The 16,611-nt window shown below is 42.2% G+C and overlaps 1 protein-coding gene across 2 annotated transcripts in view; it reads right to left on the bottom strand.

Annotated features, from left to right (window-relative positions):
* The window catches only part of ULK2 (unc-51 like autophagy activating kinase 2), a 40,565-nt gene extending 26,755 nt beyond the window's left edge, over positions 1-13,810 (bottom strand). The window contains exons 1-5 of one of the 2 annotated variants that reach the window (XM_074160429.1): positions 13,102-13,810; positions 11,767-11,859; positions 10,447-10,488; positions 1,210-1,242; positions 795-831 (exon numbers count right to left, since the gene is read on the bottom strand). In XM_074160429.1, the coding sequence (XP_074016530.1) occupies positions 795-831; positions 1,210-1,242; positions 10,447-10,488; positions 11,767-11,859; positions 13,102-13,194 (298 nt within the window). In that variant the 5' untranslated portion in view covers positions 13,195-13,810. The remainder of the gene's footprint in view (positions 1-794; positions 832-1,209; positions 1,243-10,446; positions 10,489-11,766; positions 11,860-13,101) is intronic. The other variant, XM_074160430.1, reaches the window with a different exon arrangement.
* Positions 13,811-16,611: the final 2,801 nt, after the last annotated feature.

The following is a 16,611-nucleotide window of genomic DNA, read 5'->3' as shown; positions in this document are numbered from 1 at the left end:
TCAAGAAAAATATGAAGATTAACATCTCTGCTCAAAATTTTGTTTGTAATTGGAATCCATTTGTCATGATTCTGTAACTTCTGTCTTCACTTTGGGCAGAGCCATGTTGAAGGGTAAAATCTCTCCCAAGCCAGAACTGCCTCTTTGTAGAAAGCATTATTATGTAAGTAATTCAGTATTTTTCAATTCACATCTTGGAAAAGAAAGCAGGTGGAATCAAAACACTGGAAGCAGTCCCCAAAATATGACTGTAGAAATAGAAACCCACCACATTTTTAGCATGCTACTTATGGTTACCTAAATCTTCTCTCTCATTTACAATTAAGGGAATGTTACATTTAACTTTTTTGAAAGCAGTGGCAAAAAGCATTTTCTGTCTGTGGGTTATTTTATTCACCTTCATTCCTAGTTTGTGGGGTTTATTTTTAATGATGAGTGACACTGAAAAAACACTGGGAAATATTTTAAACAAATGCAAAACCTTATGTCTTTCTGCAGCTTCAAAATTTAGTTTTCAGTTTCCCAGGGTGGCAGACAACCACAACACTCTGCTGCTGATCTTCACTGGAGACGGAACACAACACACTAAACGGATCCTTGGTGAATTCAATTACTGTCATAAAGAGGCTACTCTAAAATCACACCAGGGTGAACAAACCTTGTGGTATTACAGACATGCCACAAACAGGAAAATATTTAAGCCACAAGCAAAAAATCTCAGCGAAACACCAACAGATTACAGGAATACAGAATGTAAACATGTAATGCAATAGGGAAATACAGTAATCAATTACCTTGCAAGTAATCCGCCAAATCCCCACCATTGCAGTACTGTTAAAAGGAAAGGTTTTCATTCAAAACACAAGCACCAAAATACTTGCTACATAAGTTTTACTTTGTAATCTTTTCACTAAAATTAGAAGATCCTTTTCAGCTGTTTGCCTCAAAATTGTTTTGTCAATTATTTGTAATTAATAATTTGAGGTGTAATGCTTCATCAATACTTACAAGTATCATAAAATGAAACTGAATAATTTATGGAGCAAAGACTGCTGATAAATTTAGTAGTGCATACGAAATTAGTAATCCAGTTTTCAGAACTACTTGTTTAAACAAGTCATGGTTATTTTGCAGCTGTGCAAAGAAGGTGTCTTGCCTAAAATTCATCTTTAAAATCAGCCAGAAAGAAACATGTATGCGAACACATACCTCCATTACCAAAAAGACAGAATTGGGCATTTCCTAAAAGAGAAGGAGAACAAATCCCATTTAAGAATGTGACAAGACAAAGCCTTCAGTACCTGCATTAACCAAGTGCAACGTGAGATTTTCAATCAACTAAGACACCTTATGTTAAAGTCACTGTTTTAGAGGGTAGCAAATACGTACATTCCCCACCATTAAATATTTCACAATTTCAAAAGCATTAGTATATGTAAAAGAAAACATCAGGCAATATCCTGAAGACTAACGCTATCATTTGACAGAGCATGAGACTTGAGATTTCCCAAAGCACCGACCTCCTTAGACCTATTTGCAACCTGAATTCCCTCTCATAACTGGGCAAGAGTTACTGAAAGACAGATTAGCTAACTTCTACTGTAAATTATCTACACACTCCACAAAAATGCAGTAAAAATGTCTGTGCTTAAACCTGACTGTAACAAAAACATTCACTGTTTCTACAAATATTTATTTTGTGTGAGAAGAGCCTACCTGTCTATGCCAATAGTCAACATTGTTTTCAATGAAGTCTCCTGCAAAAACTAGTTTTGTCGTGCTACAAAGTTGAAAACGCTGAGATCTTTTTATAAAGTAAAAGCAATTTTGCTCTCTGAGCTGACTGAGTGAGACTGAAAGCGAAGAACACAAAGAGAACTAGAAGGAGAAACATAAGGCAAGTATACACTAAACAGGATGATGTTTTTAGTTACATACTATGTTACCTCCCTTTCTGTTTAAAAATAAACTTAAAGAAAAGGTTGACAGTTTGTGGGAAAGTATGTTTTTAAGGCAGTTGAAGGGAAAGTGAGATGGCATGCCAGACAAGGCCAGGCATGTGCCCCAGCTGGAAGCGGAACCGCAGACAGTCTGACTGTACCCTGCTAACTGGCATCAAAGAGAGTCAAAAGGGACACTGCATGGCAAAACTCAAGCTGTGAACTTCACCACCTTTCTCAGTGCCTGTATTAAAACTTCAGCACGCGTTCAATTTGACCATACTGGCAGGAACTACCACAAGAGCGCCATTTTCAAGGCCACGCTAACTGGTCAGGCTAAGAAGCTTTAATAAACAAACAAACAAAAAAATGAGCCCATGTGCCCAGGCTTGGGAAACCACCTACCCTAAATACCAAACACAGCTCAGAGCACACGGACGGCACAACCCATTAAAGCAGATTCCTACCAATCCATCACAGACAAAGATATCCACTATCCTTCATAGTTTTCAAGCTATTAAGAATATATATTTAAATCAACGCTAAGTACTTTTTATCAGGCAAAGCTAGACAAAGACATGAAACAAGCATTAAGAGAGGGTCAGAGTTCAGTGGCTTCACAGTGAAAATTCTCCTTCCTGAAAGGGAGTCTTAGACTCAAAATCTCCTGAAATTTCAAGTGATACTATTTTATAAAACTGAAAAATTAACATTTACAGGAGATTTGAACATTAACTTCTAAGCTCTTGTCAAACAATACCCAGATCTTTATTAAGACAACACCTAATGCACTCACAACTGAAGAGTAAATACAGTTCAAGATGAACTGGATGTTTTAAGGTTAATTCAAGACTGTACTAGGCTGCTTCACTTTCTGGAAGCATTTAGTTTAGCAGTTCTCGTCTGCGTTACAGAAATGCATTTGAGGTTCCTTCCAGCTCAGAACATCAAGCATATTACAGATTTGTTTACATTTGGAAATTAGCTTCAAAGAAAGCAAGTTTCTAGGAACATTAGTCAAATCTGTTGGGAATGAAAGGCAAACTCCGACCAATATAGAATATTAAAGCAGCAGTAGATCACATTTCAGGAAGTCCCAATTGTTCAATGTTTCTGTAACAGCTGTGGCCAACATGAACTATAATTTGCAATCCTATAAACACCTCAAAACCTAAGTGTGTACATTAAAGTAAAAAAAGATAAGTAATTACTTTCTCTGTAAAATTACTCAAAATACATAACGATAAGTGTTGTTTCTTTCCACATTGTTCCTTTGCAACAACATCTTCCAAGAGCAGAAACTCACTTTTTTTCAGGAAGCCCAAGGATGCCAACCAGAAACTCCGAGATCCCAATTTACCAAACTGAAAATTCTGCCAACTGAGGATCGCTTCACTTAAAGGACAACTGTGATGTGTGAAAGAATAGCACAGCTAAGAGGCACAGAAACAGTCCGTTCTCCAGTGACAAGAAAGAAGCTCAGCTAGTGGATTTCCACCCCAGCATAGCAATCCCATGAATCAGAAATAGATGTTCCACAGCGTCAGTGCCTCCACTACACAACACGCTCTGTACAAAACCAGCAGCTTATGGCAGCGTGTAATGCTCAGCTCAGGACAGACATTTATTCATCACAGAACTAAGAGAATGTGTTTTCTAGATTCCCTTGGAAACAAAGTCCTTTCAAATGAAACCGCTCCCTTCAGAAACACGGAGCTGATGATTTGTCCTGTTGTACAAGCCCTCACCTTTTTAAAGAAAGTCATTCCTACGAACTACACTAGATTTCCCTCAAGCAGCATTACTCATCTTTTTTGACTGATATTCTTGATTAAAAATAACCAAAGAAGTCACTGGGTTAAAGTCACAGTAAGAAGTAGAATGTGTTTCCTTACTGTAGCTTGGATAATCCTTTTTTATTAAATCAGCAGAGCAGATTAGAGCTTTCACAAAGAGATTTTCCCAGACTGGTCAAAAGTCCTGAGTAATCCATATTGCAGAAGTAATATTTGCACTGTACTGGTACCAAGCTCCCCAGCCGCACCTCGTCCCAACTTTAACTCACAGCCAAGCACTTCTCAGTATCCCACCAATGCAAGCTTCACTTCAAAACAGCTGAAGTTCAAAATCCCTTCACAGTTGCTCGTATTTTGCATTACAGTTCTTGGCCAGCCTGACTGGGAATGTGATCTCCATTTTGGGAATACAATCAGAAAACACAACTCAATTCTGTAGATACATTTTTCCCTTCTAAATCATTTTGCTAAAAAATAAAGCTATCCCTATCATCATTCTCTAGCCTTGTGATTTCTGTTGACTTGCTAAGCAGAGCAAAGTGCTCAAAAAGGAAAAGATTAGTAAACCAGCATGTTTCAGATCTAACATTCGGGAATAAAGCTGACCTAGCAAGCTATTTTAAAACTGCTTCTTGAAACAGATAACAAAGCTTTCAAAAATTTACACTGACATACAGATCATAAAATTACTGCAGCTGGAGTTGTTCTGGCCTACACTTCTACCTAGAAAAAAAAAAATCAGGCAAAACAAACATATTTTGTGTTGCAACAATTACGGAACAGTTTTGCCCAGCAGGCCTTGCTTTGTTGCTTAAAATTTTCTTGACAAAAACCTACTTTTGCTCCTTCTGATTCTGAATCTAGGTTTTACTTGCAAGTTGAAGTAAAAGATAGCAAAGGTTAATAGGAAACCATTTGACAGTTCTGAAAGCTAACAGATAAACCTACTAGAAAGAGACTAAGAGGAAGCATATTTGCCAAAACTTGCTGTGTTTTAATCCCAGACTTCCAACAGTAGTCTCAGGGATGTGAAGTTCCAACCCAAATCACCGGCGCAGTGCAGTAGTTCCATTTAAAAGACATTAATTGAAAAAGAAGTCAAAACATCCATGGTTACCTCTGACAGCTGTTGCTAGAACTCCAGCGTATTGGCAGAAACATACCCCAGATTTCTTTTTGGTTAGGAAGTCCTCCTTTAGAACAAGCTGCAAGTCTGCAAGGAGCTCTTCGTGAGCTGCCAAAGCAGAGACTGCGGCAAATAAATAGTTACTATGTTTTTGCTCCAAGTCTTACAGATTCTGTTTAACTGCAGTTCATGATTGGAGTTCCAAGACCGTGAGAGCTAACCTGACAGCTTGTGCAATGCTATTATCTGATTAATTTTCTGATACATTAATTTGTGCTATATTTGCTTTATTTTTTTTTTTTTTTCTGGCCAGCACTACACGCCTCGTTTTTTTTGAGCATTAAATACATTTGGCACAAGTTCTAATGATTTACTGAAAAAGAACTGGTCTGGATCTTTTTAAGGCTGCTTCTCACTGTATGACAGATACCGCTGTTTTGTTTGCGAGTGCACCACAGCAGCAGCTTCTAACAACTTCAGCTCCTGCCACGTCTAAAGGACTGAACATTTTGATAGTTCTGACTAAATGTTGTTTTAGACTAAATGTTAATTGACGTGTGCCTGTTGGATTCAAATAGCACGCACACTGCTAATTATCCACATAAAAGAACAATAAGCCACGGAGAAATGTCCCACAATAGCCGTATCACTCATTTCCCGTTATGTGAGATTCTGTACTTCATTAATCAGAATCACAGAATGATATGGGGTTGGAAGGGACCTATGGAGATCTAGTCCAAATTAATGTATACGGGAGGTCCTGAAAGAGACTGGCCTCTGCACAACACAAAGGCAAAACTGTTCACAGCAGATCTTCTGAAACAGTTTTGAAATACAAATTATAGTGCCCAGGGACAGCAGGTAAGCTAAGGACTATGTAGTAACTCCAGCTCTTTGGTTCTGTGGGCCAAAACAAATTCTAACTGGTTGTCCCTAACCTTCAACGCCTACACTGGCGTCATTCCTCGCAGCTTGATATTATTGTAACCAACCTTCCGGTTAGCATCAGCTGCCAGGTAGTACTTCAAAACCTTTGCAATTTCTACAGGGCAGAATTTTTCTTTTTATCTGAAAACTTGCGTGGACAGCATGTTTTCATATGACTATTTCCACACACAGCGAGGATGGACACTGACAAACACTGACAAGCTATGATGAGAGTATGGAGGCAACCAAAGCTGTGAGACACCAAGATCAAGAGCACATAACACAATGCTCGAAGCAAACGCCTCAATAAATATATGCAATACTACCAGACCAACTGGAGTCCTTGGGTAAACCCAACAGCAGTATTTAATTCCCACTGGTCAAACAACAGGTACAGATAAACATGGTTCCTTCCATAAGCATCCCTAGTAAGAACTCATGGGCACTTGTGTGTAAGTAAAGGCTGAGGTGTAAGTACCAGAAGGACCACTGGCGTTGTTCCCAGTAGCTTTCAAGGACAGCAGAAGCAGCTGCAGTTATTTTGTCTGCTACGTACCAACAAGCTAAGACAAGAAACAATTTCTCTTCAGATACTGTTTCTCCAATAACACACTCGAAATTAGTTCTCCCTAAACTACTGTTCAAATAGCAAACTTCAGGCTCCATGCAGTGAAGACATTAATTCATTCTTCTAAAACGCTATCTCCAAGATACATTACAGGCTTTCATTCTGACGACTGACATTCTAAAGAGGTTTTGAATTAAATTATTTGCTAAAACAGGCACTGTCTGGCACTGTGTAAGAGATTAGTTCTACTCAGCACACACTTGGGATCGTGAAGTGCACAAAACTGTAAATTCATGTCCTAAATATAGCACATTCCAAATAACTTACTGATACCTTCATACTTCAGTATAATACTTTATCCAAGGACCTGGTGAGGTAGAGGTTATTTTGGACTCCTCTTACTTTTGAGAAACAGTGAGCTCCACTTCCACAATTAACAGGACCAAGATTGATCTACTTTTGCAGGATAAATGACATCCCATAGCACCACCATGGGAAAAGAGCTGCATTCTTATACTATATATTCTTATAATCTCTTTCAGAGATTCAGGAGTTTTTTTACTCTTGAATGAAAGACTACCAAACTCTTGCCCAAGAAGGTAAGTAAAAAAATGTCTCAACAGATTAGGTCTTGCTATCCATTTATTATACTCTGTGGTTTTTTTAAGCATTGCACTTCATGAAAAAAATTAATTTCACATTTAGAGGTGAGCTGCATATGTTTATTTTTCAGAGCCCCACTACCGCAAAACATTTGCCTCTCACAGATGGAGAGCTGATATTTAAGTATCTCCACAAATAACTTCAGTCTTAGAACCACTGTTCTCCACGCCCTGGTGTGTGCAGAAGATCCCCGGCCTTCTGAGACGGCACGAACAACCACGGCACACTCTGCTCACATAAAATGCTTAACTGCAGATCAAACCCGCCAGTGCTGCATGTAACCACCTTATGGAAATCAAGGGCAATTATCACGCTGGCACCAGAACAAAAGATTTTCATGCCGACCAAGGCACATCCAACATTAACAGCACGTCAATTCCTTCAGGCGTGTCTCCAGATGAATGGGCATTTCTAGTGATTTAACTCGGTGGACCCTATACATTCTAAGTAACATCAAAATGCTGTTCATAGGACCTGAAGCAACTGCAATGTAGAAGGTTTTAAAATGTTCATATACTATCAGCAGAATGGCTCCCAAGTTCTCCTTGGATCTAATTAAAACCTTAATGGTGTATGTATCTTTATTACACTGACTTGCGCGACTGGTCACAAATCACGCTACAGGAACACAGCCAGAAATGGACAGAGATGAAAGAGAAGGAATCTACCTACCTCCTGTGAAAACAATTCCAAATGAAGCCTTTTGCAATATGCAAAATAGTAACTACCCTTTCGTTCTCAAACTTAAGAGATATATTCCAAACTGCTATGCAGGGATACAGCTTTAATCTCAAAGTACTGCCATTAAGTACAAATAATTTAATATTATGAGATGTAAAAATATTTATTCTTCGTTGCAATTAATTTGCACTTTTTTCCACTTAGTTTTGCCATTTACGTTGCACACCAGCTTTTCTATCTGAAATTCAGTACAACCATCAGTTCTTGGATTATTCAGCCAAATGGTTCACCAAAAGTGCATCTGAAACATGAGCATTTTCTTATTTCAAACTGTCTAAGGTTAAGAAAAACTTCAGACTGAAAGAACTATAAAAATAAAACAGACTCCTAGTCACACTGAGAACTTCCTACTGTGACACAGACTCCACTGGCTCCAGCACTGAGGGAAAAAAAAATAGCTTCTGTAACTTAAAAATTGCTTGAAATCCTAAAGTCTTATCTGCTGTACCATATCACTGTGTTCACAATACTATGGCAAACAAAAAGGGCAGTACATGATAGAACATGAAATGCTACAGAAAATTAGTAGGTGTAACAGCCCACTAGACATGTGAATGCCTTGCATAGCGTTCATGCTTGCTGGGTTATAAATTAATATAATCATACAAGTTAATGATGTATAATATTTCACAAACATAGTCCTGTGCAGAAAGGGAAAAGCTTATTTGTGCAAGTGTCACATTCTTTAGACCATATTTTGCAAAGTAATTTCTTCTATGGAAGTAGCATCATACTGCCAAGCTTTATGTTTGCCATAAATGTATTTGAAATAAATCCAAGGTATGAGACACAGGTTTTCCCCTTCTCTTTGCCTTAACTGTCCATTTTATTTAAAAGCTAGTCAGTGACAAGCAGCAACATCCCCTTCCCAAATGGAGAGTACAGGACTGACTACTCAAGAATTCTTGTCACTCTAAGAGCACCCTTTCCTGGGGCAGAACAAGAACAGAAAAGCATAAAAGTTATGTTTTTAAATAACCTTTAGGTAAAGAAATCATAGACAAGCACACAGCTCTGTCCCCTCTTCTCCTGTGGATGTTCTGTGCATAAATCAAAAGAAGTGAGAGCCTGTCAAAGGCTTAGAAGATACGCATTTTGATGATTCAACATTGTGTATCTAGTCAACTACCCTCAGAGGTTGAGCCGCAAAGCTTAGTAAGTAATCTTCACATATAAACAACTGTAAATGATAAATCTGAAATTCAGCTGATTACTCACACGCCAATGGCCTCAGCCAACAATTCCAGTAGGTTTTAAGATGTCTGGGTATACTAAATTTAGGATACTGAGAAGTTATTTCCACTTAGCAATACTCAGAAAAACCTGGTCTCTTCAAGAAGCACAACAGACTACACTTTCCCTCTCGGAGCAGCTGATATTCAAAATGCAGAGCCCTAGAGTCAAGAGCCAGGAGAGACAAGATGGGAAGTTTTGATGCAGAGTCTGTTACTACGTGAACAGCATCGTTTTGTACCAAAAGTCAACAGAAGTTACTACACATCCTGTAGCGCTACACACAAAACCTGAGCCTGCCTAGTGTATATCCTCTGAACACAGATTTCTATAGCTACAGATACACATCTACACGAAAGCTGAAAATCTTTTAGAATGCAAAGGTGCAAAAGACAGCAAACATTGGAGAACGTCAAAATGTCCATTCTTTATTGCTTTAACTATGTAATGCCCCAAGGGTGGCTCTTAATAATTTTTTCACAAATGTAACTCTGTATTTAAGGTTGGAATTGAGCCCACGAGATAAATGTACAGTTCTTATTCAAGCAGAACAAATGGCTGTATAACCTATATCACGTCATATTTAGCTTTACTCAACACTTACAGGCCTTAGGATACAAAAAAATGTACTTCCTACGAAGTAGAATACACTACCCTAGATAGGCTAGAAAACTAACTCCTTCACCTTATCAGGCTGAATCCTGGGAATAACTCATTTCTCATACTTGAAAAGTCGAAATATCTGCTTGGCTTTTAGACTTTATTCTATCCATCTGAACACAGGCAACAGCAATATATACACGTGTAATCATGGTCTTCTGCTTCCTTCCGTTCTTCCTCACCGTGACATGGGGCTATACAATTTTTTCTTACAGAGATCTCAAAGATGCTGCTCCTCTTCTACAACAAAGTATTTTAACTCATGTTGACTTCTTAACGTCACTTGCTTCATCCATTCAGATCAACTCCCATTAGTACATTTTCCTTTAGGTGTATTCAGTCAACACCCACTCTCCAATTAACTTATAAGGCCAAGGAAACCAGGCTAATTCAGGAGAACAGTTACTGCCACTGACAGAGCTCCCAGCCCAGCCAGCTGATGATGTTTCTCTGGAGACAGGACCAAACTACACAAACAGCCTCTGCAGAGGTTCTCAGGATGCCACTTGCCCCTGAAGCCTGGCAGTAAAGCATATTCCTCACAGCTTTCGATCCCAACTGTGCATACTGCTTATTAGGAAGAGCCAATGCAAATAAGCGCACAGTGTGTTGAAGATGAGAGAACTCCCCTGCCACTGCTAGGGAACTGCATCTCTTTTTCTAAATACTAAACTCATTAGAGCAAAAAAATACACGGCCATTCAAAATTTTCTACTCAGTATACATATATATACACATTATATTTCCATAAATAAAGTTTAATGAGGACAAAGGCATCAAAATATGTTTTACCTGGACATCATAGAGAGCCACAATGTTCTCATGCTGAAGTTCCTGTAAAACAAAATATTTGTATTATAGAAATAGCCTGTTATTATTTTAAATTTAATATGCTAGGTGATAATCAAAGAGAACCAAATTTTACAAAGAAAGGTAGCATCTTTTTTAGACCGTCTGATGGAATTTGAGGAAATCCCAACTATTTAGACAATATTTACAGGAATAGGAAATTAAGCAATATCTTCAGAGCTCATAAAAACATTTGGTTCCAGGACTTATTTTCTATGTCTTTTTACAGAAAGTACTACAGCACAAGATCCTTTAATGAGTAGTGAAAGCTGACTAAATTTAATTTTATAGACTCACACAATTTCTTGCTCAGCAGAGTAACCAACTACACTACGTTCAAGTCAACTTTACCATTTTACAATAAAAAGGAAATCAAACAAAATAATGCCAAATAAAACTCACAGGACAGTTCATGCAATTATCTGTAACTGCTCAGAAAAACACCTGCCTTTGTTAAGTCCTTGCAGCCCACCAATATTCCCAACAGTACAATTCCTGCTATATAATAAATATATTAAAATGTAGTATCTATATATTAGGATATAAAATACTAATATAAGATACTATAAAAAAGTATCTCAAGAAGCTTAGAAACATAGAAAGAAAGTAGCACTAATTATTACTGCAAAGCTACATAAAATGAAATGGGGTGAAGTTCAGAGTGGAGAACACCAAGAGACCATCCAAGGAGACGTTTCCATAAAACAGCATTGAAAAATCAAATGAGTCTCTGTTTTATTTCCTTCATTAGAACCACACTACACATTTTAATTCAATTAACGTAACTCAGAAGTGGAAAGACTGCTTCAGGAATCAAATCTAGCATGCTGATTTAGGATTTCAAGGTATCTTCGAGCAAAGAAGATGCAGAAAGATCAAAGACTGATGTTTTACTACCAGCTATGACTTTTGCTGTATGTGCTGCTTGGGAAAGGTACCCCGGTAGCCATCCTGAAGGACAAAGTTTTCTACATGCGCAATAAGCAAGACACAGAGACTGGTTCTTCAACAAATTTCCACTTTAAACAACAAAAGCATGCCCATAAACTGTTCTGAGACCATTTCCAGAACTAGAAAAGTATCTTTTTCTTTTTTTTTTTTTCTTGGTCTTTTAAGTTCTGGATTTCTCCTGGAACTAACAAAGAAACAAAAGGCAGAATAGCAATTACTGTGATACTACCCATGACCCGGAATGAACTAGGTCAAAAGTCTCTCTTCCTTTCCAAGTAAAGCAGCTTTAAAAATCACTACAAATTAACATACCTTTAAGATTTTTATTTCTTTTCCAAGTAGGATTTGTGACTTTGACAAGTTCTTTTTGTTAATACTCTTTATGGCTACTTCCCAATCAGTTTTCTGGAAATAAACAAAGAAAGAAGTATTGTGAGTTTTATATTTTTTAGCTAACAACTAGCAAGTAAAGCACCAGAGAAAAGTTGCGAGATCAACCCTACTCTACCCACCAGTGATTACTACATCACATGACACCATCAAGAACTATTTCATCCCACAATAGTTTAGACAGGTATTAAAATCCAGCTGCAGCTACACTGCATATTCATGGATTCAAAAGCATTTCAAAAACAAAAGTAGTAAGTAATTGTATTGCATTTATTTCTTGGTAGTGGTGCCATGTATCTGCTTTTTAGCCCTCTCTCAATGACTGAGTTACTTTTACTCTCCTTTAAGGACTTCCCATTTTCAGTCTCCTTATGATCTACAGCTGAAAATTGCACAAGACAGCATCTGTTTTATTAAGTAAGCTTATATATTGTCTATTTATATATTATCTAAAAATAAATTGCCTATTTATTTTTAAGGTGGAAGCATCTCCACCGGTCTTTAAAGTTTCTGTTTTCCTTTTTTTTTTTTTTTTTTAAAAACCTAAAAGTCATTGCACTCTGCCTCTCCAGAAGTACTGCCCTAATGCTCCAAAATGATAAATCTGAAGAGTCGTTTTCTGGAAAAGCAGAGCACTTTAGGCACCAACATCAGAATAAACTCTCACAGCATCAAGAAACCATAACGTAACTATGAATATCCGGGATGATTAGCAAGCCACGCCAGGAAACCAGACACCTCTGAATTTAAGAAATCTTCAGCCAATCCCAAAGGAGGCAATTTTCCATTAGATCCCTCGTTATCCAGCGAGATAAACATGACCCTCCTGACAAACAAAGGGCTCAGCCTCCCATACAGCTGCAACTCTCCACTCGCCGTTATGTTAGGGAGCTACCATAACTGCAGAGAGAGGTGGGAACGCAGAGAGCTTGTTGCGGGTTTTTTTAGGGGAGGGGAAAAAAAAACCCAGGGTTTCTGGAGGCCGGGAGCCGGCCGCCGGGCTCCCGGGCCGGCCTGGGCCCGCCGCCCCCGCCCGGTCCCTCAGCCCACCCCGCACCTTTCCACCTTCCACCTTCCCCCCCCCCTCCCCAAACACCCCAAATCAGGGCAAAACTCCCCAAAGGACACCCCCGCCCAGCTGTCACCCAGCGGGACGGGCTCCTGAAGGGCTGCGGCCCCGCGGAGCGACCCCGGCCCCGGGCAGGGGTTGTGTAACCGGCCCCGCTCCGGCCGCGGGCGAAGCCCGTCGCTGTTTACCTTACGGTGGCGACCTTTGAAGACCACAGCAAAGGCTCCGTGTCCTATCAGGTCCTTCTTGCTGTACTCAAAGTCCCCCACCACCTCCATCATCCCTCACGGGGGCATGAAGCCCCGGGAAGGAAGGAAAACAAAGGGGCTCTTCCTCCAGCCGAGGCAGCTACAGCCGCCTCACGGCAGCCGGCGGCGGGGTGGGAGCCTGCTCCTCTCCTGGCTGCCCCCGGCGGCGGGGGTAGCTCCTCTCATACCGCGGGGGCAGCCGCAGACCCCCGGGCCGGCGGGGCTGCTGCAGGGCGTCTCCGAGGCGAGGGGCTCCGTCTGGCATGGGGAGGGCAAGGCGGGGAAAAGAGAAGGGGGGGGGAAGGCTCTCAGAGGCCGGGTGTGAGGGGACAGCGCGGCATCGGCGCCGGGACAAGGGGCCTCCTCAGCGGGGAAGGGGGCTCCGCGCCCTGCCGCTGCCCGCCCCCATGGCCCTGCGGCCCCCCTCAGGGACCGAGCCCCAGTGCATCCAGCAGGGCAGAGAGAGAGGCGCGGCCCGCGGCTCCAGGGGTGGCTGTCGCTGTCTCCGCCGCACCCGCCGCGGGAGGAGAGGAAAGAGTCAGGGTGCAGATGGGGGTTTCTCAGGCCGCCACAATCTCCTGGGGCTTCCACCGCTGCGGTACCTCTGCCCCACAGATCCGCACCCAGCCAGCCCCGACTCCGACTGCCCAGACCTCCGCGCCACCCCACGCCTTTTATAAGCCGAATCGCGCAGGCCCCAGCGCTCGGCTGCCTCCGCCGGTGGCCAAAGAGTGCCTCACCCCGTTTAACCCGGCGGGAGCGCGAGGCGGGGTCCCTCCGCCGCCATCTCCTCAGGAGTGCGGCTTGTCCCGGTCCCGCCGCCATCGCCCGGCGACCCGCCGCCATCTCCTCGGGCCCCGCCGCCGCCCCTCAGCCCACGGCTTGGCCTAGGCGTCCCCCGGCTCCGCATACCCCCACCCCGCCGTGGCTCCTGAGGTCGGCCCCTCTCCTCCCCTCAGGGCCACCTCTTCTCCTCACCTCAGCGCCGGGGCAGAGAGGCCAAAGTCGGAGTTCAGCCTCCCCATGCCTGGGTCTCGCTTTTAACGCTTGTGAATGTCACTTCAGCCATTTCCTTGGCTGCCACAGGCCCACCTGCCAGCGAGGACAAAGCTTAGGGGCCACCAGCAGAGGAGGAAAGGCCGGAGGCGCCCCACAAACCAGCTGCCCACAGCACGGAGTGAGAAAGGGTAAGGGGCGATAAGGCAGGTATTTGATTGTCTGCCTTGCTGCCAGGGCGGTGGTACTGTTACCCAGCACCTCCAGGCTTGCACACTCTCAGCACTGTCCCTGCTCCATTAGTAAGCAAGTCTCTACATCAGACCTAATACAAAGAACTTAACATGAATGGAGAAGCAATGGAGGAACAAGCATGCAAAATGCCCTAAACCATTTAGGGCCTGGTGTCTTTACACTTCAAGCTGGTCACCCTCTCTGTAAGGAGAATAACCTCTTTAATTTACAGCCTGTGCCTCCCAGCACTTTGAGATCACCCTGGGGCTGCTTACAGCAACACATACAAACATTTAAAAAAAACAACCAGCCACCACACACCAGTCACATGGAGCCTTTGACCTTCACCTCCAGAGCTACATAATTACACTCCTTTGCTTTCCATTCCTCACTGCTCTCCTCCCCTTCTCTCTGTGTTCTCCATCACGCCACCTCGGCATCCTGGAGCAGTTTCAGGTCTCCTCAATATCCCCGTCTGCCCCAGATGCCCTCGGCACTCTGACACCACAGCAGCAGGGATTTACCCTCCACTGAAGTCAGAGTAGACACAAGATGCACATTGGGATCATGTCGGGCAGAGCTCAGACCCCACATACCTGTGCTGCACCTTCTCTCACGTGATATTTCAGCACCGCTAGATCAAAATAGAGACTGAGCAGAGAGTTATGTCTTTGGTCCTCTCCTTGTTCTTCACTTACCTCCCTTTGCTTTCTGGCACTCACAACCAAGTGCTACTGGAGCTGTGTGCCATGTCAAAACTTCCTTAGCTAAAGACTTCTCCAAAGACAACATACCTGGATAAAAAAAAATGCACAGCAAGAGATACTTAAGGGAACATCGACAGCTTTATAAAGGAAGCTTTAAGCTCTAGACATTATATGGATGCATCAGAAGAATCCCGAGGCATCAAAAGAATCTTAAGACATCTCTTTTGTGCCAAAGAGAACCAAAGGGCTTAAAACCCCTCAAGACTGAATCCTCTCTTTAGTTTCCAAAGATCTGAGCCCCCATCCAAAATCCATTCATGGCACTAACCTAACAAACAAACCAGAGAGAGCGAAGCTGACCAAGTAATTTCAGCAGCTCAGAACACCCTCATGGAAGGAATGAACGAGATGTAAAAATATTCCAAGTTAATCATAAATTAAGGAGTTGGTAGTAACACAGACGCTTTCTAGCGTGCATTCACAGTGCCCCTTTAAAAGTAGGGAAAAGCCCACAAGTCTCAATGTGTTAAATATTCTGATTCAGAAAATAATTCCCCTGAGAATTGGCTGTTTATTGCCATCCACTGATTCTCACATTCAGTATTAATCCTCTCAGCATCAGCACGTATCCTTACCCCAAGTCAATGTCACAAGCTGCATTTTAGAGAAGCTAAAAAAAAATAAAATAAAAAATCCAGACAGATGCCTTTTGAACAGAGAAAGCCACTTCAGAAATTTCTAAGCCACCGATTTCACATTACACTTCAAAAATGAGACACATTTCACAGCATGTCTGATGTCCTTTTGTCCCCGTAATGGGGCTGGAGCCCTCGAGCAGGTTTGTTTCAGCACAGCAAGGACAAAACAGCCAGGAGTGGCAGGGAGGTTTGACCAGAATAACTAAACACGCTGCCGTCGCACTGGGATTCGAACGGGATCGAAAAGGCCAAGGTCTGAAAAACCGCTCAACGAAGGGCTGCGGGATTTGCATGCAGGTCACTCATTTCAGCTGGGTCCTTGATTAGCGTCTGGGAGAGTTTCTAGGTGTCAATATTCCCAGCAGCAGCGGACTGCAATAAACCTATTGACAAACAGCACCTTTGCTTGATTTTGCTGCTGAAAGAGGTCAGAGACAGAACGGACTGAATTCACCCACCTTTCCCAAAGGGAGCCTCATTACTAGAGATGTTGGGGGAATGATGAAGGGTAACCCCATGAGGCTAATGCTGCTCCTCCCTCACCCAAGGAATACACACAGATATTCACCATTTAGCGCTTGGCAGGTGGCAGCAGCCCTGCAGCATTCGGGGGGATGCTCTGCTCTGACAAGCCACACAGCAGGACAATAAAATACTCAGTGCGCTCAAAAAGCATGGCCAGACAGTGGGCACCAGAATCACACCTAACCGATCACAGTACTGTGTCCTGAGTTTGTTTATTTTTAACTGCAGCAAGAGCTGCAGCCCACTGACAGAGACCACCAGCCACCTACAGCTCAGCGAGGACCACCAAT

The sequence above is a fragment of the Numenius arquata genome, chromosome 18 (assembly GCF_964106895.1).
Source record: "Numenius arquata chromosome 18, bNumArq3.hap1.1, whole genome shotgun sequence".
NCBI classification, from domain to species: Eukaryota; Metazoa; Chordata; class Aves; order Charadriiformes; family Scolopacidae; genus Numenius; species Numenius arquata.
The sequence above is the reverse complement of the archived record's forward strand: the minus strand, read 5'-3'. Positions and strand labels throughout refer to the sequence as shown.